The 24,018-nt window shown below is 39.6% G+C and overlaps 1 protein-coding gene across 2 annotated transcripts in view; it reads left to right on the plus strand.

Annotated features, from left to right (window-relative positions):
* Positions 1-24,018, plus strand: part of NCAM2 (neural cell adhesion molecule 2) — a 447,029-nt gene that overhangs the window by 419,639 nt on the left and 3,372 nt on the right. Inside the window, exons 15-16 of one of the 2 annotated variants that reach the window (XM_068270575.1) lie at positions 2,017-2,197; positions 13,025-13,229. In XM_068270575.1, coding sequence (XP_068126676.1) covers positions 2,017-2,197; positions 13,025-13,229 — 386 coding nt within the window. The remainder of the gene's footprint in view (positions 1-2,016; positions 2,198-13,024; positions 13,230-24,018) is intronic. The other variant, XM_068270576.1, reaches the window with a different exon arrangement.

Consider the following 24,018-nt stretch of genomic DNA (forward strand, 5'->3'; position numbering starts at 1 on the left):
GTATGCAGTGGTGGGTGGGTTCACAGAACAGGTATGCAGTGGCAGGATCACTGAACAGGTATGCAGTGGTGGGTGGGTTCACAGAACAGGTATGCAGTGGCAGGATCACTGAACAGGTATGCAGTGGTGGGTGGGTTCACAGAACAGGTATGCAGTGGTGGGTTCACAGAACAGGTATGCAGTGGCAGGATCACTAAACAGGTATGCAGTGGTGGGTGGGTTCACAGAACAGGTATGCAGTGGCAGGATCACAGAACAGGTATGCAGTGGTGGGTTCACAGAACAGGTATGCAGTGGCAGGATCACTGAACAGGTATGCAGTGGTGGGTGGGTTCACAGAACAGGAATGCAGTGGCAGGATCACTGAACAGGTATGCAGTGGTGGGTGGGTTCACAGAACAGGTATGCAGTGGCAGGATCACTGAACAGGTATGCAGTGGTGGGTGGGTTCACAGAACAGGTATGCAGTGGTGGGTTCACAGAACAGGTATGCAGTGGCAGGATCACTGAACAGGTATGCAGTGGTGGGTGGGTTCACAGAACAGGTATGCAGTGGCAGGATCACTGAACAGGTATGCAGTGGTGGGTGGGTTCACAGAACAGGTATGCAGTGGCAGGATCACTGAACAGGTATGCAGTGGTGGGTGGGTTCACAGAACAGGTATGCAGTGGTGGGTTCACAGAACAGGTATGCAGTGGCAGGATCACTAAACAGGTATGCAGTGGTGGGTGGGTTCACAGAACAGGTATGCAGTGGCAGGATCACAGAACAGGTATGCAGTGGTGGGTTCACAGAACAGGTATGCAGTGGCAGGATCACTGAACAGGTATGCAGTGGTGGGTGGGTTCACAGAACAGGAATGCAGTGGCAGGATCACTGAACAGGTATTCAGTGGTGGGTGGGTTCACAGAACAGGTATGCAGTGGCAGGATCACAGAACAGGTATGCAGTGGTGGGTTCACAGAACAGGTATGCAGTGACAGGATCACTGAACAGGTATGCAGTGGTGGGTGGGTTCACAGAACAGGAATGCAGTGGCAGGATCACTGAACAGGTATGCAGTGGTGGGTGGGTTCACAGAACAGGTATGCAGTGGCAGGATCACTGAACAGGTATGCAGCCAGGAAAAGCTAAGCCTAACTAATCTTTCCCTATGAGAGACAGACAGCAGCTCGCCCTACTCTCTCTAATGCAGGCACACGAGTGGCCGTAATGGCCGCCGCTGCCTGCCTTATATAAGGGGGGTGGGGCTCCAGGGGCTAGTGTAGCCTAATTGGCTACACTGGGCCTGATGACTGTGATGTAGAGGGTCAAAGTTGACCCTCATAGTGCATTGTGGGGCGAACCGAACTTCCGGAAACGTTCGCCTGCGGGAGGCGAACGCGAACCACCGAAGTTCGCCGGGAACCGTTCGCCGGCGAACCGTTCAGCCCATCTCTACCCCTAGATCCAGTGCTGCAATTCTCCCACTTTCCACCGGTTGGTGCTATACCCCTACAGTGAGATCACTGTCTTTCATCATGACAGTAGATGGCAAACTCAACAGAGGGATTGAGAGCCTCCGAGGATCATAAGAAAAATGACTGCCAGCATCTGCATCCTGGGGGAGGTGGTTTACAAACACCACCATGGTGCATATCCATACTGGCGGTGACCCCTTGTCAGGCTCGGGGTTACTGAGTTGCAGCTTTCTGGCCTGAGCTCAGGGTTATCACTAAGGATGTGAATGGCCTGGACCCATAAAGGTCACCATTCCTCTTGATAAGACTAAATGTCTGATTGTAATACTGGCATTAATGATTGTTGGGTTGCTGAACCAGCATAAGAAGGCATATCGGATCTCCCACCCTTCCAGAAATAAAATAAGGCAACTGATTTTAATAGCTAGAGGATCACAAATACACCTGGGAAACTATTATTTCTTGAAGGAAATCGGCAATGACAGCTTTCCCATAAGTGTACAGGTGTACATTTGCTTCAGCTAAAGAGTAATATATAGTCTTGCTTTTTCACAGAAAGACAAGGAAGATCAGTGGCTTGAGAAGAAGTTCCTGGGAAATAAAGATCACATAGTTCTAGAGCATTTACAATGGAATATGGAATATGAGGTTCAGATAATAGCAACAAACAGACTTGGGCAATCTGAACCAACAATGTATGAATTTATAATGCCACCAAAACCCAACATTATTGCAGGTAAGGTCATTGTTTTCATATGGTGCCTGTGTTTACTTTAGACTCTTACTTTAGAATGAAATAATGTATGATCTTTAAACCTATAGCAAGCATGAAACGCACACACACACACACATATATAATATTTATGCTGGTTAACAAATGTCAATGTTTTTGCTATGTAATTATCATCCAGTTACATGATGCTTTGTTTTGTTTTTTTAAATTTAGAGAGACTTTTTTTTATTTTTTCATTTTTTTATTTATTGGGTTAGGCTACATTCATAGTGGTGCATTGTGGTGCGGCATAATGGCCCACGCAACACTAATGGCAATGTTCACAGTGCAGAGGATGCATTGCAATATAACAGCATGCATGCAGAACGTGTGTGTTAACTGCAAAAATGAAACATAATTTTCATTGACTATATGCTTCACTGTATCTGACGCAATGTGCAGATAATGGGCTTGATTCACTAAGACAAATAGCACGCCTTGTCAGAATTAACATGTTTTATCAGAGTTAACATGCCTTATCAGAGTAGCGTCGCTTATCCTTATCATACCTTATCAGAGTAACATAGTGAGCGCTACAAACGTATGCCTGCTAATTGGCAATGACATGAGCTCCACTCATCCTGCCCTGAGCCCCTGCGGGTCCAATCACTTTAAAGGACATTATCCTCACACCCAAAAGGCTGCCTGTCAGGTTTCCTGTCAAGTGACAGGCAGCCTATTGGGTCAATAAAAGTGCGGGGATAATGTCCTTTAAAGTGATTGATTGGACCAGCAGGGGCTCAGGGCAGGACGAGTCGAGCTTTTGTCATTGCCAATTAGCAGGCATAAGTTCGTAGCGCTCGCTATGCTACTCTGATAAGACATGTTAACTCTGGTAAGGTGTGTTAACTCTGATAAGGCATGCTATTTGTCTTAGTGAATCAAGCCCTTTGTGTGACATCACTTTCCAAATCTGTTATGTTACTGCTGTCACAGGGAAAGCAATGCAAAGCCCACTGTGAATGTAGTCTTAGGCATTTATATATAATTTTCAAGCACAGGCCTGCAGAAAAACTGATAAATATACATTGCACTATGGTAAAGTTGTGCAAACAAAAACACTTGTAGAATTAGGGTTTTTACAAACTAGAGCCTATGAAATATGTAAAAATGCCAGTAAACAACCCAAGTTCTGAAATGTTAGATTGCCTAGGCCAACCCTTATTTATGTGGTTGTTCATTTCCATTTCTTCTACTAAATATGTTAATATCGGTCTAATGGATGTATGTTTTATTGAATTAAACAGATCTGTATTGTTATTTTTTATAGTTATATGCCCATGTCATGTCAATCAGTCAAACTAAAACTAACTGGTCTTAAACATTTTAGGCTTAGCTCAGGGGTTCTCAAACTGAGTGCGGCAGCAACCTGGTGTGCCTCAAGCATTTCCCAGGGGTGCCTCAGCATTCATCCCCAGCCTTTTTGCTAGCTTCCTCCAATCGGAAGCTAAGCCGCAACCCAGGAAGTTCTCCTGGGTTGCTGCTTAGCGACCCAGGAAGTTCTCCTGATTGGTGGAAGCTAGCAAGGTGGGGAGCAGCATGTAATGGAGGAGGCGGAGGAGGCAATGTGAGGAAACTGATTGACAAGCTGCAGGTAAATAGATGCCTAGCAACAAGCAGATTGTCGCTAGCCTGGCACTATTTATCAGGGGGGACAGCAGAGCCGGGGGGCACTGGCGGTGGCAGTAGAAGGACACAGAGGCATGTCACTATGCACAGAACATGGCTCTGTGTCCTATTAGGATTTTTAAAATTTGCCTTTGGGTATTTAAGGATCTTGGAGCCCTAGGCAGTTGCCCAGATTACCATTATGGAAGCACCTGCCATCTCTATCAAGAAGTATAGATCACACAGTAATGACATAATCCCCTATTACCCTTTCTTGTTCTATTAATGAAAAATCAAAGAGGCTTAACTATGGTTTTGAAATAAAGGGGAACAACTGTAAGTTGGACTCAGTCCATTATATATAAGCTATCGGAAAATCCTTTGCAAAATGTCTGTGTTAGCAATGCTGGCCATAACTTTGTGTCTTGAAAAGCAGAGCTGAAAATTAAACAGCATTTTTCTCATCACAGCCTGAGACACTGCTGTGACAAATACCTTTTGGGAAAGGCAGGTGTAAGTAAATCGATACAGTGGAGTTCAGTATTTATGGGGAATAACCGTGATAAGAGTTTATTAATTCTTTAGATGTCACAACAAATAGTCTCTTGAGTAATTTTGCAAACACCAAGTAAAATCCCTGTAGGATAACATGGCATAGATCTTGGCAAATTTTGACAATAGCAGTAATTTTCCAGTTAATGGAAAAATTATTCCCTTGTACACCGTGACCTAGAAGTATTACAAAGAGGATCATATGTTCTGTAGAAAGCAGTAAATATAAACATATTTATCCTATGCATTTAGATAGTTGTTTATGGCTTGCTAACATATTGGCCTTTTGATGTTGTATTTTGGGAAGCGGTGGATAAAGTGCATTTGATATTCACAAGTTAGTAATAGCAGAAACAGAATAAGTCTAAAAATATAACTGTACATATAGAATAGTAACTGAAATTATAGAACAGTTACCTTTACAGATTCCTAACATTACCTGTAAAACTATGGCTTTTCAGTGCTTTGGAGTTGCACTTGAAAATAAAATGTCTTTGTCATGCACTCACCTGCCCAATGATCCAGCGCTTCCGGGAGCCGGCTTGAGAAGCCAACTTCCTCGGTGGCTGCAGGCAGCATCCCTGTTGCCCCTTGAGATGTGCATGACAGTGCACACACCATTGGCTCTAGAGGGGTAATTGACATGTAGCCAGCATCCCTGGCATCCCTATAAACAAGCATGATAGTGCACATACTATTGGCTCTGGGAGGCAGGTATGTCCTGTCCTATATACTATACTATACTCTGCTGGTGTGAACAGCTGGAAACTAATCATCCATTTAAAGGGACCAATTGGGTTTTACAGGATGTGGCACTTGATTGACTTGCTGTAGTATAAAAATCTGCTTCTGGCCTTTTCCCATAGCTGTAGTATTTAACTGTTAGGGTGTGTATTTTATCTGAGCTTCCTTGTGACCTTCTTTTGGTGTGCTGAAATGGGCAGAACAACCACCACTGTGACCCCTGCCATCGCAGGTGGTCCCTGGAGGCTTTGGGGGTCCTTCCTCCTCCCTCTCCCCAACCACATGTGCAGCCAATTAGCAAAAAACTTCCCTTCCCTCACAAAAACATCCCTGCCAGCTCTTCCTGCCATGCCGAGTAGCATGTAGAGGTAGCATCTGTCATTTTTAACTGCTTCTAGATGCTGATTCACAGCAGAACACTGAGCAATGGGGCCCCTGCTATCATTTTTGCAGGGAGGCCTATTAACTCTAGTTATGCCCCTGTGTACTGATTGCTCTTTTGGATTGGTGCCTGGACCAACTTCTCCTTGTTTGTGATTATCATCTTGTCTGCTCCCTGATGTATCTGCTTATCTGTCTGATCTTCAGTGTATGACCTCCAGCTAGTTATCAACCTCGAGTGTGCTTATCCTTGTAAAACAAACATCTGATTCCTGCTATTGACCTTTGGAATTTACTCTGGACTTTGCTCTGTTACACTCTCTGGTACTTCAGTGGTTTCCTTGGCCTCAGAATATATACCTTGCATGCACTTGTCTTGGGGCAATCAAAGTCAGGCAGATGCAACCAGTCTTCCATTGAAGCAGGGGCTTGGCCATAGGTGAAAAGTGTGGCCAAGATTGGGGTATAGATGCTAATAGGAAGATGGTGATTACTGGAGAGCCTGATAGTCTTAAGGTTTTCTGGTTTTAGGGGTACTGTTTGGTGAAAGATCAGAAGGATTTGCTTGAGAGAGTAATGAAAACTCTTATGTAATGGATTGCAGAGACACCACCGCAGGGTCTGACAGCGAGGCGGCTGGTTCCGCGTTCAGACCGGCGGTTTCTCCGCAGCAGCATGCGTCTGGTTTGTCTGAGCCTAGTAGTGCACACAGATGGAGAGCTACGCGCGCGCGCACTTACAGGCAGGCCCTTTATGCCAATAGGAGAGGGATCAGCTGATCAGGATGATCAGCTGATCCCAGCGCAGTAGGTGATTGGCTGAATGGGACTGGGCGGTGCTGAGGAGCGCTCTGCTATATATACTTCTTGCTTGTCAGTTGCTGGTTGTCTGCCATTGCGAATGCTTATGTGTTAGCACTCAGACCATAGTCAGATCCCTCAGTGTGTTAGAACCAGGTGGACCTGGGAATTCACACTTAGCCAGATTACTGTGTTATTACTGTGTTATACTTTAGACCAGTTCCAGGGTGTAGAGACCACGGACCTCACACCCAAGATTAGGGATACTGTGTCATTGCTGTGTTATTCTTTAGACCAGTTCCAGGGTGTAGAGACCACGGACCTCACACCCAAGATTAGGGATACTGTGTCATTGCTGTGTTATTCTTTAGACCAGTTCCTGAGTGTTGAGACCACGGACCTCAAACTCTAGACTAGGCCTCTGCTTGATATGTGTTATGACCTATTGCTCTCTTGACCCTTCTCCTGCTCTCTGATTCGGTACCTTCGCATATCTGATTACCTGTTGCCAACCCTGCCTGTCCCTGGTTACCGAATCAGCCTTCTGTCTCTGTACCTTATCTGCTCGTGTGTTGCCGACCCGGCCTGGCCGACCATTCTACCTGTGACACCCCCCCGGTGGGGTGTCCAGTAGTTGCAATGTTTCCCTGTCCCTCAGAGGGACCTCTCTGCAATCCAGTTAGGGACTCTATCCCATAGGAGTCCTTTGACTGCAGTAGAGTCTGACTCCCAGCAGTTCAGGAAATCACTGGCTCTCTGGTTATCTCCAACCCTAACTAGGAGATACCCATTATACGGTCTAGGGTCACCTGCTCCTCAGGTGATCCAGGCTCATATACTGTTGCACCAAACACTTACACTTCATCAGGTGTCCAGAGGTTAGTTATACTTGTATTATTGGTGATTCTGCAGATCATCAATAATCAGGTATATATCTGTATTCTTGGTGATACTGCAGATCACCAATAATCAGATTCTCTCTGTGTGCTGACACCAATCGTTACATCTTATCAATAAGTCAAGCAGCACCTCCTAGCTGCCTGATGATTTGGGAATATTTTTATTTTCAGGCTTACTGGAAACTCCTGGATCATAAGGGATTTCAGACCTAGACTAATGCAGATACAAGGATGGGATTTAAGAACCTGGAATTAATGTTGGAAACTGGGAGTGGGAGTTGAGAACCCAGAATAATTATTGATAGTAGTGGTTGGATGTAAGCATCTGGAATAATGATAGACAGTAGGAGTGAGCGGGTAAAAAAATCACAAGATGGCACTTTCATCAAGGAGATAATTTTAACAAAAATGCATTTCCATTTCACCATGCAATATCTTTTCCAGAGATTACACTTTTCATGTAGGAAATACATTTACATTCTCTTAACTTGAGCTATACCAGGTGACCTTCAGTTTATTTGAGCACCTGAAGCTGGTTCCATCTACCAATCAATAATTAAGTTATACAGTAGAGAAAGATCTTTTTTTTATCTCATGTCTGGAAGGATATTGAAGACTATAAGAGATAAGAGTTGAGAGCTGTACAGATGCAGAAGCAAGGAGAGTTGTGTCTTCGCAGAAAAAAGGCAGGAGTATGTTGCAAAATCGTTTTTGTAACTGCTGTGCTTTTAGATACAGAAGTTTGTTGTTTTTGTTTCCTATATTTGTTATTTTGTTGCATCCTCTGTATTTGCTTTACTCTAAAAGAAGTGTTTTGTTTTGCTTTATTTTATTTGTGTGGAGCGGGCAGCAGGTACTTAAAAATAATGTTCCAGGGGTGTTCTTTGCTATTGATCTTAGTTCTTTGCATGTGTACAGTTGTCTCCTAAGATAATTTTAGTTCTGATTGCTGCAATCCTTGCTTCTTACACCTCCTGTAGGAAGCCATTCCATCATGCACTGAACCACCATCCATCCACCTTTTTTCCATTGAAACCGTATGCAACACACACACACACACACACACACACACACACACACACACACACACACACACACACACACACACATACACACACACACACACACACACACACACCGCTATTTTAAATCTTATCAGAATATGTGCATTTTAATGTTCCAAATTAACGTTGCTTAATGAGTTAATTAAAGTAATTTATAGATGTATTGGCACAGAATTTTGGTTCCCATCATTACTGCCAGTTTAATACTCTATGAAAATAGAGATTCAGCAATACAAAGATATATAATCAACTTATAGGAAATGTTTCAAACTGTTCATCATCTTAGGTCATAAAAAGCAGTTACATCTAAGCTATTTTCTATCGATTTCATTCCATATTTTATAAACTCAATAGAATATATTTCTGCTCTATCTTCTGCCAACAACCTGAAATGTTAGGCAATCTTTCTTTTCCTCTTGATGTCCCTGATTTGTACGCGCTGAGATTTTGAAATTGATAACAGCAGGAAAACACAAATGAAATATCAAGCAGAGCTTAAAGAATAAGTCATGTTGTATTTTCCACTTAGTAGTGGTATTAATTCAGCACTTAACCAGTAAGGTTTTGATCAGCTGGCGTATCTGCTTTGTTTACAAAGAAAACAATATATGTATTCAGTGGTGTTCATTTTCAACTGGTGCTCCACTATTATTGTCTAGTCATGAAAAAAATAGATTGTGCTAAAATTAACCCTTTAAGGCTTTACACCCCCTAGTGACCAGGCTATTTTTTTTTACAAATTAGGCCTCTGCAGCGTTAAGGCCTTGATGCAAGGCTGTACAGCTCAGCACACAAGTGACCCCCCCCCCCCCCCCCCCCCCTTGTCTGCCCACCAACAGAGCTTTCTGTTTGTAGGGTCTGATCTCTCTTAAAATGTTTATTTTTTCTGTATTTATTTGTGGGTTTTTGTAATAAATATATGTCTTTTCTTTAATTTTTTTATGACCCCCCCCCTCCCTCCCCCCGCCAACCAATGACAGCGAGCGGCTGTCATGACAGCGAATCGCTCCTAAGCCTTACAGGGGGACAGCTGTGTCACATGGCTGTCCCCAGTACAGTGCTGCTGTAGATCACAGAGCTGTACAATGTAAATAGATGGCACGCTACTAGAAGACTGATGACGGAGCAGAGCTCCATCATTCAAGCGGGGAATGTGCGTGCATTGGTATGCGTGATCCCCTGCAATCTCCACCCCAGGACTTCACGCCAGTTGGCATTGAGCGGTCCTGGGGCTGCTGCGGCGTTCCCACCAATTGGAGCAGTTGGCAACAAGTTGAAGTGAACCGAGCACCACAGCAAACATTTTTTAGTGAACCTCCCCAAGGGAGGTTCTTAACTAAATTTGCATTTAAGGGAGTGGGGGTTGGGAGGAGCACCATTACTTAACTTTGGGGTGCTGCTCCTCTGGCACCCCCATTTAGCCTTCTCCTCTGATTCGCCGTAGTGACGCAGGTTTGTATCTCATGTAAAAGTTGTGTGTACTAATGCACATGCCACAATGCATGCCAGGAGAGACTAATTGTTGTCACTGCTGCAAATTAGAGGAATAGAGGGTACACCCCAATCAGATGGAAGACCAGAGGAGCAGCATTGCTGTTGGTAAGTAATGGAGCTCCTCCTAACCCCTCCCCCTCCCAAAAAAATGTTTGCGGTGGTTCGGTCTTCACTTTAATTGTCCCGGAATATGCAATATGCAAACTAACACGACTGTTTACTAGCAGATGTTATATTGTTAAAATAATATTTACAATGTAATTCTTAAAAGCTGGAGTAAGGATAACTGTATTTATGCACAAAATTACAGTTATCCGTTTGCCCCCAAAGTACATACATCAAAGAGCTAAATCGAAGCTGCAACCTACCATATTTTTAGACTAGAAGATGCTCCAGACTATAAGACGCACCTAGGTTTAAATGGCAAAAAAAAACTGAGAAAGAAAAATACTAAACCTGGTGTGTCTATAGTGCAGGGGCATCTTATGCCCCCTCCCACCTTTTATAAACTTCTAAGCTATGTGTGCTTACACAGAATATGTACATTTTTTACCACTAGAAACAATACATGCAGTGTAGCTTGATCAAACACTGCGCCAGAAATACTTGTGATGCCCCCATTCACTCATCTAACCCCCACAGCAGTTACAGAAAAAACAGCCCTTCCCACCTGCTCCTCTAACTCCTGTAGCCCCCAGCAGTTTCTCGCCCCACCTCTCTCCTTTCCTCTAGCCGCCACAGCAATATAAATGCCTGCAGCAGTATCCCCCCACCACGCTCCTCTCACACCCCCAGTAATTGAGATGCCAGCAAAAGTGCCCCCCATCCCACTCATCTTGCCTCTGCAGAAACAAAAATTCCTGCAGTGGTGACCCCCTGCCCCGCTCTTCTCTCCCCACAGTAAAACATATGCCTGCAGCGGTGCCCCCCCATCTCACTCCTCTAACCTCTGCAGGAATAGAAGTGCCTGCAACGGTGTCCCCAGCCAAGCTCCTCTCACCCTCTCAGTAATATAGTTGCCTCCAGCGGTGTGTGCCTCCCCTGGCCCCGCACCTCTCCTCTGCTCCTGTCTCTTGTGGTAATTGAAGCAATTGGAGTAAGGAGCCCCTCTCACTGTTTTATTGTGAATGGAACTTGAATAACCCCAATCACAAATTCGCATGATCACAAATTTGACTGACCACGAATTCGACTCCGGGACGATGAGAGACATCCTTTGGAATCTGAAGGTTTAGTTGATTGAACAATTTGAAACCAGCTTTGCAAGAAGAGATGATAAATTGCCAATTTTTATTTCAGAGAGGAGCTTTGTAGGAAATCCCCATTTGTATGAGAGTTGGCTGCATCTCTCCTCCTTTTCATAGTGTTTTGAGATTAATTGACATACAGCTATATGTAACTAAAAAGGTCAGGTAATGAACCGATCTTCTGAGTAGCTATAAGGAGGCCTTCCTTAACATGGTAAAAGGAAAACTGGGCAATACGTATCTCTAGGGATTGTATCGGGTAGATAGATGATTTGGGTAAGAAGTGAGCCCTATCTATCTACCGATATCCCCTTGAATTTGAGGTTATTCCATCTTTAGTGGCCTTTCAGGTGTGCAGATTTAGCTTTATGCTGTGAGATATCAGAGGAGTCTGCATCATCATCCATATTGTTGTGTACTGGTTAATCCTGAAATGTTGTTCTCAGATCTGTCTACTCTGTCCCAAACAGAGAAAGCTCCTGGTGCAAATTATTTTCTAACATAGAGATATCAAGCATTAGACATGTTTTGAAGGATAATAATATCTCCTTAATATAGCTCTGAGAGGCCATTTTATCAGGGACTGTGAAGGACTCCATGGAAGCCTGCATGCTACAAGTATTAGGAAAGTGAGGAGATACATGATTGGTTACGGAATAGAGCTTGTTACTTGCAGAATCTCTACAGGACAATGCTTTGCCTGGACTATTGCAGGAGATGCATCTATGAAAGAAGCAGCCACTTTGCATGTATCCTTGTTCAAGGGATAAGCTCCAGACACTTTGGGGTTTGTGAGGTATACCACTGGTGTGTTATTGTCTGGTATGCTGGTGCCACCTTGGAATGATGTAGAGGCAAATGTGGGCCTCTCCAAGAACAAGTCCATAAGTTTCTGTATCCTGGCTGCCCCTTTCTTCCATTTCTTTGTAGTGTGAACCTCCATCATGTATTCCTTCATCGCTAAGGTGAGGTTCTGCCACAGATTAGTGCTGATTTGGACTGGGATGAAAATGCCGAGGTTGGAGCTGCTCTGGCTTTTTTTTTTCTGCTTCCCGCAGTGGTCACACCCCTTGTACATAGATTTTTTTTCTGTCATTGTGTTGCTCCACTTAAAGACAAAAAATAAATGACAAGCAAAGATTCTAGGTCTAGGTTTTATTGTATGTTAATTTCAAATATTGGAAATATATGGAAGAATGCTAAAAACAATATACTGTAAGCACTGGCTTTTTAGAGGTCGACAAGTCCTTTAGCCTGAAATTACAAATCCTTTAACAAAGCCATCAATGTTGACTCTAAACAAGCAATATACAAAGGAACCATGGAGGACAAATGTAAAATCAGGAAAAGTGAAAGCAGCAGTAGGCATGAGACCAACTAGCAGCACTTTTCTAAGCACTTGTGATTTGTAAAGCTCTTGCTAATGCAATGCTAATGTTTTTTTTTTAAATCACATTGCTCAAGTGGGATCACCACCATAGCAATACATTAGCAAGAGCTTTTCAACTCACCAACACTCAGAAAAGGCTTAGAAACCCCCTGCTAGTGGGTACCAGGCCTTAGCTAATTAATGGGCCTGATATATAAATGTAGCAAAAAATGTGTACAACAAGAAATACAGTGATATTACAAAGAGACATTTTAATATTTGCATTGTATGTTATGATACGTGTGTTATTTTTAGCTATTACTACCTTTTTTGTAAGATATATTTTTAAAGTTAATATATGGCAGATGAAACAGCTTGGAGAATTGAAAGTTTGTCAATGGAATGACTTTGAAATATTTTCTTGGAAACAAGGTTCAGATCCTAGTGTCATGTAAAAAAATAATTCAATTTGTCTATTTTGAATTGTATGCTTGAGATGTACTGTGCAAACAGAAATGTGGTTCTATATATTTAGTGCATAATATAATTGATATAATTGCAGTACTTACAATGACTTATTAGTCATTTAGAACCATATATCTCACTATCTCACTTTTTGTCTTTTTTTTTCAGATACTCTTTTCAGCGGCTTTGGAATTGGAGCAGTCATCGGTCTGGCAGTGGCAGCTCTCCTGCTAATACTTGTGGTGACGGATGTCAGTTGCTTCTTTATGAGACAGTGTGGATTGCTTATGTGCATAACCAGACGGATCTGTGGGAAAAAAACTGGCTCCAGTGGAAAAAGTAAAGAATTAGAAGAAGGCAAAGCTGCATACTTGTGAGGAAAAAAATGTGTTTATTTCTCTGCTAATGCCTAATAAGGGTGTGGCAATACCTTTTTGTAGGCTTACACACAGGAAGTATTGTATGGTTAAAAAAAAAATTGATAGTGTAAAACCGTGAAGGAGGACTCTAGTGGATTTGGAAAACGGACAAGGTGTCGGTTTTCTTTAAACTTTTGGTTACCTACATTTACATGCTTTAAAGTGAATATTTGATCAATAATGCCACGTACTTGCAATATTGATTTAACCTTGTTTTAAAATATTGGCAAAATAGTAGCTTACCCAAATAATGAAATCATTCTCCCCAATGTATTCATTGTGCGCACAAGCAATGATAAGAGCAGCACAGATATGATATGATGTCGAGAAAAAGGATTTTCAGTTGGTGGAGGGAGTTTTGAAGCAACAACACAACATTTTACATGCACACTTTAAGAAGCAACAATCATTACATTCTGCAGTAACATTACAGCTTATGCTGAACAAACTGGAGAGGATATTTTAATAACATAAAATGAAGGAAATAACATGCAGGTATGTTGTGTTTTTGATCAGTGACCTATTTAAAGACATTTTATGCACTTTGAAATATTAATAAATGAACACTTAACATATCAAACCATCCAAACAAGAGAATGTACTGTGATTGTGAATTACAAGCACGTTGGTGCTTTATTAATCAATAATAATAACTACAATATGAATACCAACAGTCTGCAATCCCCACTAGAATCATTATAGTTTTTTGCACGTTTATCTAAACTAATGTGCAAAGTCTTTCATTGTTGAGTTGAAACCACAAACTTGGTCACCTTGTACCACAGAGGAGAAGACACTAATGCTTGTGAGGTTTGATGTGAGGGCAATAAACTTATGTGGGTTGTTTTATATCCTAGCACAGTGGGGAGGAGGAACATAGATTGAGCACTAGTTTTATAGATGTTTTCGAATAGTATTTTTTTAATTTCAGATGCTGCCTTGTGTAGGAAGTGACCAACTGCTGAATTTAATATGAAAACAAGAACCACTAGGGATGCTCGTTCGGATTCCGCGGAAATACAATTTCCGAAATTCCGATCGGAAATTGCAATTCCACATCGGAATGCGGAAATCGGTAATGCAAGTGCCGTAGGCGGATGTCCGTTAGAAATCGCGGAAATTTCCGCCGGAAATCGCGGAAATTCCGCCCGACTTTAACATCGATTTTCTCAAAAACTATAAGGTCTTTTTGAAAACTTTTTTTTGCATCTTGTTCACAAGATTCACTTTAATAACTGCTAAAGTCAGCAGATTTTTACTGTATTATAAAATGCAAAAAATCTGCATCTGCCTATTTTCTGCATTTTACATTACAGTAAAAATCCGCCGACTTTAGCGGTTAATAGCAAAGCCCCCGTAAGTCCTAGAAACACCAAATTTTCAGGGTTTATTGCACAGAATCTTCTGAACAAGATGCAAAAAAAGTTTTCAAAAAGACCTTATAGTTTTTGAGAAAATCGATGTTAAAGTTTGGTGGAATTTCTGCAATTTCCGACGGAAATTCTGCATTGGAATGCAGAAATTGGTAGCGGAAAGCGGAATCGGTAATTGGTACATGACGGAATGCGGATTTACCGCGGAATCGGAAATTGGTATTCCGACGATCCCTACTTGTTTTTAACACTTCATACTTCAGTGCATCTAGCAAACATTTCTATACAAGAATACAAAGAATAAATGCTGATAGACGGACCTGATGTGCTTACGGGTGTGAAGTCACATAGTCAAATTCATCCCGAGAGAGGGGGAGCAAAAGAGAGAAAATGTTTTCAAAAATATTTCTCATATATTTAGATGTTAATGAAAATGTAAAAATGCTAACAAAAACTCACTATGCATTCCCTTTAAAAAAAGTTGTATTTATTTAATTTCCCTTATATTTTTATAACATATTGGTATACATAGAGAATATTGTAAAAAAAAATCAAACATTTTTTTTCTTGATAATCGTCTTGTATTTAATATAAATGTTGTAACTGTCATTTACGTTAACAGAAAAAATGAATCACTCCTTTGACTAATATCCCATCCTCACCACCAAATGTCTCATTTGAGTAGAGAACTATTTGTATATATAACAGTGATAGTGCTCAAGCTACATTGTTTCCACAAGTTGTTAGTAACTGTTTTTCATACTAACAGTAAAAATTACATAAGTACAAAATCTGATCTTATATTTTCTTCAAATTATCTGGTGATATTTTTTTGATGATGACTATATTAAAATGGTGGGCATATGCAAATTATATACAAGCACAACAGTCCATTTCATTTTACAACCTCCTGCCCTGTAAAATGGACCAGGATCATGACATATTTCTATTGTCTCTTGTTGTTTAAATATCTGTAAAATTCTGTAAACTAGAGTATTTGTGCATATTTTATACAAAATCTCAGTGTGCACATAATCTGAGATACAGTAAGTGATCAATTAAAATGATAAATAAAAAACAAATTATTACTTAACAACTATTATCTCCTTTCTTATTTTTCTGTCTATGTGAATATTAATTTTTTCTTCTATAATTTAACTGGGAAAAATAATGTATGATTATGCATACATATTTTTAAAATAATTTACAATACAGGTGGTGATATAACCCTTATTAGGACATATGTTTCTGTCTTCATACCACTATTTTCTGATTGGAATACTTTTCAAGTAAGAAAATATGAATTGTTTTGAAGTTAATAAGTTGCAATCTGAGGAATAGAAAAGTGTATCATTGGAAGAAATGAGCAATTGAAAGTACTCAATGTACTAGAAAACTCTTTGAATCTGAACACTTTGATATTTGTAATATTTATTTAAAAGATCATTTTTCAAAATATTAAAATAACCCAAAGTGTATTTTATTCTCACAAAGTCTATTGTATTAAAAAAATGTGATATATATATATATATATATATATATATATATATATATATATATATATATATATATATATATATATATATATATATTAGGACTATTATATATATATATTAGGAAGTCCATTATAGTAGAATATACTTTTATTTACTACGTTTAGGATATTTCCATAAACCTGCCTGATCCTGCAATAAAAGTTCTTATATGCATTGTTTTATAGCTTTCTCTGAGATTGCTGTGTTATATAAATTAATTAGTGTGTATGTTAGAGTTAAGAATGTGTGTTAAATTTAAAGGACTACAATATATTCAGTTGCAGTGCTCCATCTCAGAGAATGTAGTTTTCATCTACAAAATGCATTGGATGGTAAACCCTTACTAGTTGACATGGAAAAGTTTTTTTCAGATATTTAAGTGTACCACTTTCACATTTTTTTTCAACTGTCATCTGCTCTAATTAAATTGTTAGCATTATTTGCATTTTGATACTTATTTTGAGACGACCTTCTATTTGGGTCCCACAGCCTGTGGTGTTCTTTGCCAGATTAAGTTTATGCCCCCATTACTGGGAAATAAAAATCCAGAAGGCTAGACCAGCAAAGTGCCTGAAAAATATCTAGGATTTTCAGACAACCAAAGTAATTTATTTTGAGGACATTATTCATCACAAGCAAACCTTCAGACAGAGTGTGCTTTTACCTTCTGTACTTATACTGGAACTTACCATGAAATAATTAGTTACATTTTTGTAACACCTGTTTTTGAATTATATGTATCAATTCTAACATAAACAATATAATTCCCAGAAACGTTAAATAACTTCAGTGTCATTTATGATTCTCAGAACTATTTAAAAGCAAGTACCGATATGCTTCTACTCTAGAGGTCTAATTTTTTTAGACATCTCTAGTGATCTCTTCATGCATCTACCCTAAGGATATCTTAAAAGGGCACTTTGGTGAAAATTACACAGTTCTAAAATCATATGATAAGTTAGGAATACAATAGGAAGAATATATTTCTCCACACAGTTTGTATATAAAACAACTTTCAGCAATCCAAAAATGTTTCAATACAAGTGGAGAATATAAACACATAAGTAGTTCAAATCACAGTACTATCAGAACACCCAGCAACATAACAACAACGTTTGTGTGTGGTTAAAAACATCAGCAATACTGATACATGTTTATTTGATCCAGAAGAGACAAGAAACACTAGGGGAAGGTAACTGCCCTCACCAATGCAACCCTGTATTGGTAAGGACAGTCTACTGGATTTTTTTTTAAATTCAGTACATGTTTTCTAGATTGCTTAGAATATTCCCCACCGCAGGCATTTGGTAAACTGAAGAGATGCCTTTATAAACCTAGTTGACAGTTTCTGTATTATGTGCAGAAAAAACTAACATCTATTTCTTATACATTGTAGGGCAAAAGATCACATTGTCCAGAACTACATTATAATATTAGCTTGAAAAATGGGACATTCATTTCAAGTGTTAGCCTCTTTAGGGATAAGTGCATGGATTTCACATGGATTTTTTGCATCAGGATTTTGGAATTTCAAGTTGAAAGTAAGAATTCACAAAATTATGATGGGAAAAATCGGAAATTTATGCAAAATTGTATTTGTGTAATACAGGATCATTTTTGCATAAGTAGCAAAAAAGTAAACTAAACATGAACATAAAAGCAAAAATTCTAAGTTACAATTTGAAGCAAAACAGTAAAAATTGTAAGGAAATGTGCAACCTATTGTGACTATATTTTTTTAAATGTGTAATAACCAGAATTACTATTTGGTTCTTGTAAAAAATATTTACAATAAATTACAATGAAATGATTTGGCAATGCAAACTAGGAATCACCAACATTCAGAATTCTTCTACAATCCCATGCAAAATATTAGAATTTTGTCACATTCAGAATTTGGAAAATCCAACTAACCTTATTCTTCTTCTATCTCTACTCTAATTTTTTATTGGTTATAGCCATGTTGTGCATGTGCTGATCATAAACATAACTTTGGGCGTCTTACATAAACCCTTTGACTTACTGAGGTATGGTCGTGTACAGCATCAGTAGCACAAAAGGAAAGACCATTATGATGATAATTAATTAAATTGATTAATTTTATTTTGTGTTTATATCTTCCATAGTGCTTTACCGTATAAGGTCAGGTCACTGTCAGAGCTCACATATGTCCAGTACAATGTAAGGCCAATGGTGGGGTAAGCTAATGAAGTTACAGTATCTATATTATCTGTATGTTTTGGTGGGAATATAGGAGGATTTACTTGCCTGGAAAAAAACATATAAACACAGGAAGAATATACAAACTTCATGCAGATAGTTCACTGCCCCAAGAGTTAAATCCATCCGATATGTTTCAAATGCTACTTAGTTTACCCTTGCAGTGATTAAATGCTTATATACCCAGTGTTGCTAGTGTTGCACCCTTGTTCTGATAATTGAAATAGCCAAGAAGCATGATCATTGTTGCATCCAATTTTAATTACATTATGACAGTAAACATAGAATTCTTTTTTCTATGATACCCACTCCTGTATACTTCATTAACTCAAAGACTCAAAGTGTAATTTCCAGACTTTAGATTATGTAGACAATACATCATTTTAAGAATGGTTGATATCATGTAGGAAGGAAGGATCAAAAGAGCTAATAGTAGAGATAAGATAAGTAGAGGATGAAAGAATTGTTAGCCATGATAGGAGCCCAGTAAATGAACCAAATGAAACAACACATCTTACAGAACCCAAGTATTTATTTCAGTCTTGTGGTGTTCTTTTGCCTTATAAAACTCAGCATCAAAGAACCTGAAGATAAGAAGACTTCACATTGCTGAATGCTGTCACACTGATTATATTTGCATAAGCCTGTCTTATGATCTAATGCTGTATTTTTTTGCTTAGCTATATGGAATGCATTTTAACATATATGCTACACAAATAATACAGTGTGACAATCAATCCATCTGTTAGTTCAATAAGTAAGTGACTGAACAGCTAAAATGGTGCCTGTTTTGGGAATGTCTGGTGATGTGTGTTGTTAAGACAGTGGTTAGAAATGTATAATTCCAGCAACAAAACGTAGGAAGTTTAGTTAAGTTAAAAACAATGCTGTGCTAGGGCCAGGACTAGGGTAACACTATAATATTCCAACAGCTTAAATTTGCCATGTTGTACTCTTCTCAGTATTTTTTAAACAGTTTTGTATGTTTTAGTTTTATATGAAAGTCAGTACAATAGCCCAAAGTCTGCAATATTTTGAGAAGTCAGTGTGCTTTGCTTTTTAGTAGAGTTAATGAGCACTGAATGAAAGGGGTGCTGAGCAGCCACTTATGTGGTCAGCTGCTTTCTTTGCTCACCTAAAGGATATTATTTCTCATAAACCTCCCAAGTGCTTGCAGTGAATAGATACAGTTGCGCTTTAATGTACAGAACGTCTTTGATCAACGGCAGGGATTAATGTTGGGAGAACAAAAAGGACTAAGGTGTGATTTAAGCATCACACTTCCACTGCTTTACCTTGTCATGAGACCAGGCAAACAACTCTCCATTTTTAAAGGCTTTTCATTTGTGGAAATGGTAGCTTATTTCTTTAGACTGACTCTGCTTTTCAGTTGTATTGCTTCAGAGTGAATGCATAGCGATTGTTTTCAGTTTTTGTTTTCAGCTAAAAATGTAGGGTTGTTTTTTAGGAATTATATAAATTGTAATGAAGACAATGTTTTTTTCTCCCTAAAGGTTATCATGCTGAGTCTAATCTTTTGCAGCCGAGAGGTCGAGTTTAAATCCACTTTAGCATTAGGGAGTCTTATTGGAGACTTGTCCTAATGGTCAACTACTAGCTTCAGCCCTGGTCTCTTATGCCAAAGGTGAAGCACTTTACCAGTATATTATCCAGCCACTTGTAATCACTGCACCCAATCATTCCTGCTCAGTCTGAGGATGAAACGGGCATCCATCATCCTCTGCAGTCAAGGAGAATAGCCAGGGCCGGGCCGAGGCATAGGCTGGAGAGGCTCCAGCCTCAGGGCGCAGTGTAGGTGGGGGCGCAGAATTCATTCAGCTGTCAGTCCTAATTGTGTTTGAAGCAGAAAGAAATAAGAAAAGGGGATACATGGCAGTGACTGCAAGCCAGATAACTAGAGATTAAGGTGTTGGGGAGGTTGTGGGCCCTGTGGCGCCTCTTAGTCTAATAGCAGTCAGTGTGTGACAGCTGGGGTGGCAGGGATGGAGGGCGCACTTTGCTGTCTCAGCCTTGGGTGCTGGAGGACCTTGTCCCGGCTCTGAGAATAGCAATCTACTAATGCAGCGACAGACATCCTCCCCATTGTTCTCCCTCAATAGGACAGAACATTCCACTGGACTAAGCCAAGCATGCATGTCTGTGATTTGATTGATAGGGAACCTTTAGCTAGTTAGATCATGTTTTGCACAGTAGAGGTGTGCAAAGAATGGTAAACATGTGAAACTGAATGGAGGCATTTATAAGATATTGACAGTGATGGGAATGATAACAAAACTGCAGTAACCCGTAGTTACCAGGACACAAATGTGATAACCTGTAACAATGGTGATGATCCAGTCCGTCTTATCAAAGATTATTATGGTTTTGTTCCTGTTGCAAAGGTTTTAATATCATCCCCATTCTCATGCACACTAGTCCTTGCCACAGAACTGCATTGGGGTCAATTCATAAAAGGCTGTGCGGTAAAAAGTAAAAAAAAATCTGGTTGGGAAAGTACTGCATTCTGTATTTTAGACTTTTGTGTGCTAATTCATAAAAATTTTTACAGCTGCAATAGAAATGCGGTGTTTTACTGAACTTTAAACGTGCCAGGCTTTGTGATGTTCACCTCCAACAAATACACATTTGAAAAAACAGGTACCCAAGAGGTTAAAAACACAGCCTAGGGTATTCAGGAGAAGCTTTGTTTTTTCCTATCGCTCTGCTGTTGGCTTGGGGGAGATCTCACTGCTTCTGCTTGTGAGTCTCCATTAACATCACACAGTCCCAAGCTCTTATCACTCTCTTATCACCACTTCAAAGCAGGCGGTATGTTCTGTGCCATTACCGCCTGCTCTAATTTGTATGAATTGACATTTACTGACGTGTTGAGGTAATTAACGCACAAGTCGGTAAATTACCTCACTACTCAGGAATTTCAGCTTTTCATGAGGTACCGCTTTTATGAATTGACACTTTCCTAAGTGCTCAGTAAAGACAGCTGACTTTTCAGCATTACCGCATGTGGTAATGCTTTATGGATTGAGGCCATTGTGTCTTTATTGCAGTAAACCATACATTATATCTCTGTGTAAACCTTCAATGAAGGTATTGTGCAATCTATTCTATGTTATAGATAGCATCAGCGATTTACGGCCTCATCTGCTAATGCCTTGTCATCTCCCTTAGTGTCTCCACCCCGCTAACCTCTAGATTGTAGGATTACAAGGGCAGGGGCCTGCTCATAGTGTTTCTTGTTCTGCTGTAAGTTATCATCTGTACCAGTATCAGTTATGTCTTAAACCACAAATCAGATATGTATTTGCACTTTTATTGCTAGATGTCCTGATTGTACAGTGTTTTTAATTTCTTGTGCATCTATGCTTCCCACTATTCGTTTTGTTCTATGTACAGCACTATGGAAGATGTTGGTACTTTATAAATAAAATAATAATAAAGTCTACCTGGCTCAAAGTCTGAGTTGCTATGCAAGGTACTGCATAAAGTTCTTGAAAAGGCAGAATTATTAATGTATGAAGTTCATAAAAAGGCAGAATTATGTATGTTCTAGCTACATTTAAAAGGAATGTATAATAGCAAGTGTTTTTAAGGATGATATTTAAAAGGAATGCATAGTGATTTGAACAATTGTTTTATACTTAGGAATAAAGTAACCTTTTTTAAGGAAAGAAACATGTTTTTAATATGGTAGATATAATTTATTGTTTGAATAAATACTTCCTATGGGCCATGTGAAACTGAGACACACTCAGATTTAGACATATAAGGGATGAACAATTTAGAATTAGAAATATTCTGGAGAAAATTAGCATTAAGTGTAGATCAGTGTGGCACTTTGTTACATATAAAATAAATACATAAATAAATACCATTGAATTTTAGAAATGCATTAAACATATCTTTTATTTTTTTATTTTTAGTCACCTGGAATTGGATTTGGAACTTTTACATTTTTTAACAGAATTGTAAAAATATACAGTATTGTTATCAAATGAAAATTTCTGAAATGAAAATGTAAAACAAATTACAAATTTGCATATGGAGAAACTAAGTAGTAATTATGTAGCCCAAAATCATATAATAAAACAAGGAGCTAACATTGCACAAGAACGCAAACCACCAACTGAAACCAAAGTAAACGATGAGGTATTAGGCAAAGGGAACCTTAACTCTGAGATGAAAAAAAAAAGTTTCACTTACCTGGGGCTTTCCCAAGCCCCCTGCAGCCATCCTGTGCCCTCGCAGCTCCTCAATTGTCCTCTGGTCCCCCGCTGCAGCTTAGTTTTGTTTTCGGCCGACTACCAGTCGGCTCCCGGCAACCCATTCATTTCTTCTCCTTCCCTGCTGTGAAGCGCGTCATGTGCAGGCGAAGTACGCCTGCATGATGCACTTCAAAGCGGGGAAGGCGAAGAAGAGGACGCATTGCCGGGAGCCAACTGGCATTCGGCCGAAAATTAAACTAAACCACAGCAGAGTAACGGAGGACAATTGAGGAGCTGCGAGGGCACAGGACGGCTGCAGGGGGCTTGGGAAAGTCCCAGGTAAGTGAAACTTTTTTTCATCTCAGAGTAAGGTTCCCTTTAAGCACCCTATTAAATCTGTATTTTTTACTCACCAGTTTACACAGTTTTATTTTTGATTTTAACCTCTAAAAAGTTTACCATAAAAGACATTAATGCAGGCCAATAAAAATGATCCCTCTAGAAAATAAGCTCTATGTCTTATTAAAATGAAATAGGATTTGATGTTTCTACTTTTAATATACAAAATGTCAACTGTCAATACTAAAACATTAAAGACCTGATCTACTAAGGTATATCTAGTGATTCCTGAGAGCATTCAATAGGGCCATCATAAGTGATCTAGCAAACTTGGACTAGGTTTAAAACTTGCCTGCTACTAGGTGGTAAAGGACTTGGAACTATTTTCTTAGAAGTATTGTGGTTTCTGAAAGTTTAGTAACTTAGCAGCTGTGTGAAAGGCATGCACCCTTGTTCAGTGGTAGTAATCTGAGTAGTAATCCGAGTTAAATTATTAGTTCACATGCTTAATGTATGACAAAGATACAGCATTTGTACATGCAGGCTGCAGTAGAGGGGGTTAACTCACCCTTGCCAAAGTCTCTGATCACAGCACTCCATGCTGCATTCCATCACTCTGATACTTCTTCCTTCACAGCCAGAAGAAGGAAGTCTTGGGAGAATGTAGGTGGGCATGCATTACTGAGACCAGAGGGATCTACTGTACAAGTTAACCCCATACACAAATACACTGTTTCTGTGTGAATCTAGCATAAGTGCAGAAACCTCACAATGTTGTTTAATAAACCACTGATCCAGATCACAAATGATGAATAAGGAGCTTAGCCACTGATGACTGTCCCATTTTCTATCTTCCTTAAATGGAGCAGGCTGCCCTGCTGTAGCTGAGCAGAATGTCCATACCTGACAAATCTGTATTTCTAGATGGCTTAGCTACCCATTTTTTTTTGTATATGTTATCCACTAGAGAATTAGCCACTTTCTTTATCATAAGAATTAATGGTACAATATATCACTAATGTGAAGGCACAAGTACATGCTTTTTCCTTGTCA

This window comes from Hyperolius riggenbachi, chromosome 2, assembly GCF_040937935.1.
Source record: "Hyperolius riggenbachi isolate aHypRig1 chromosome 2, aHypRig1.pri, whole genome shotgun sequence".
In the NCBI taxonomy this organism is placed as follows: Eukaryota; Metazoa; Chordata; class Amphibia; order Anura; family Hyperoliidae; genus Hyperolius; species Hyperolius riggenbachi.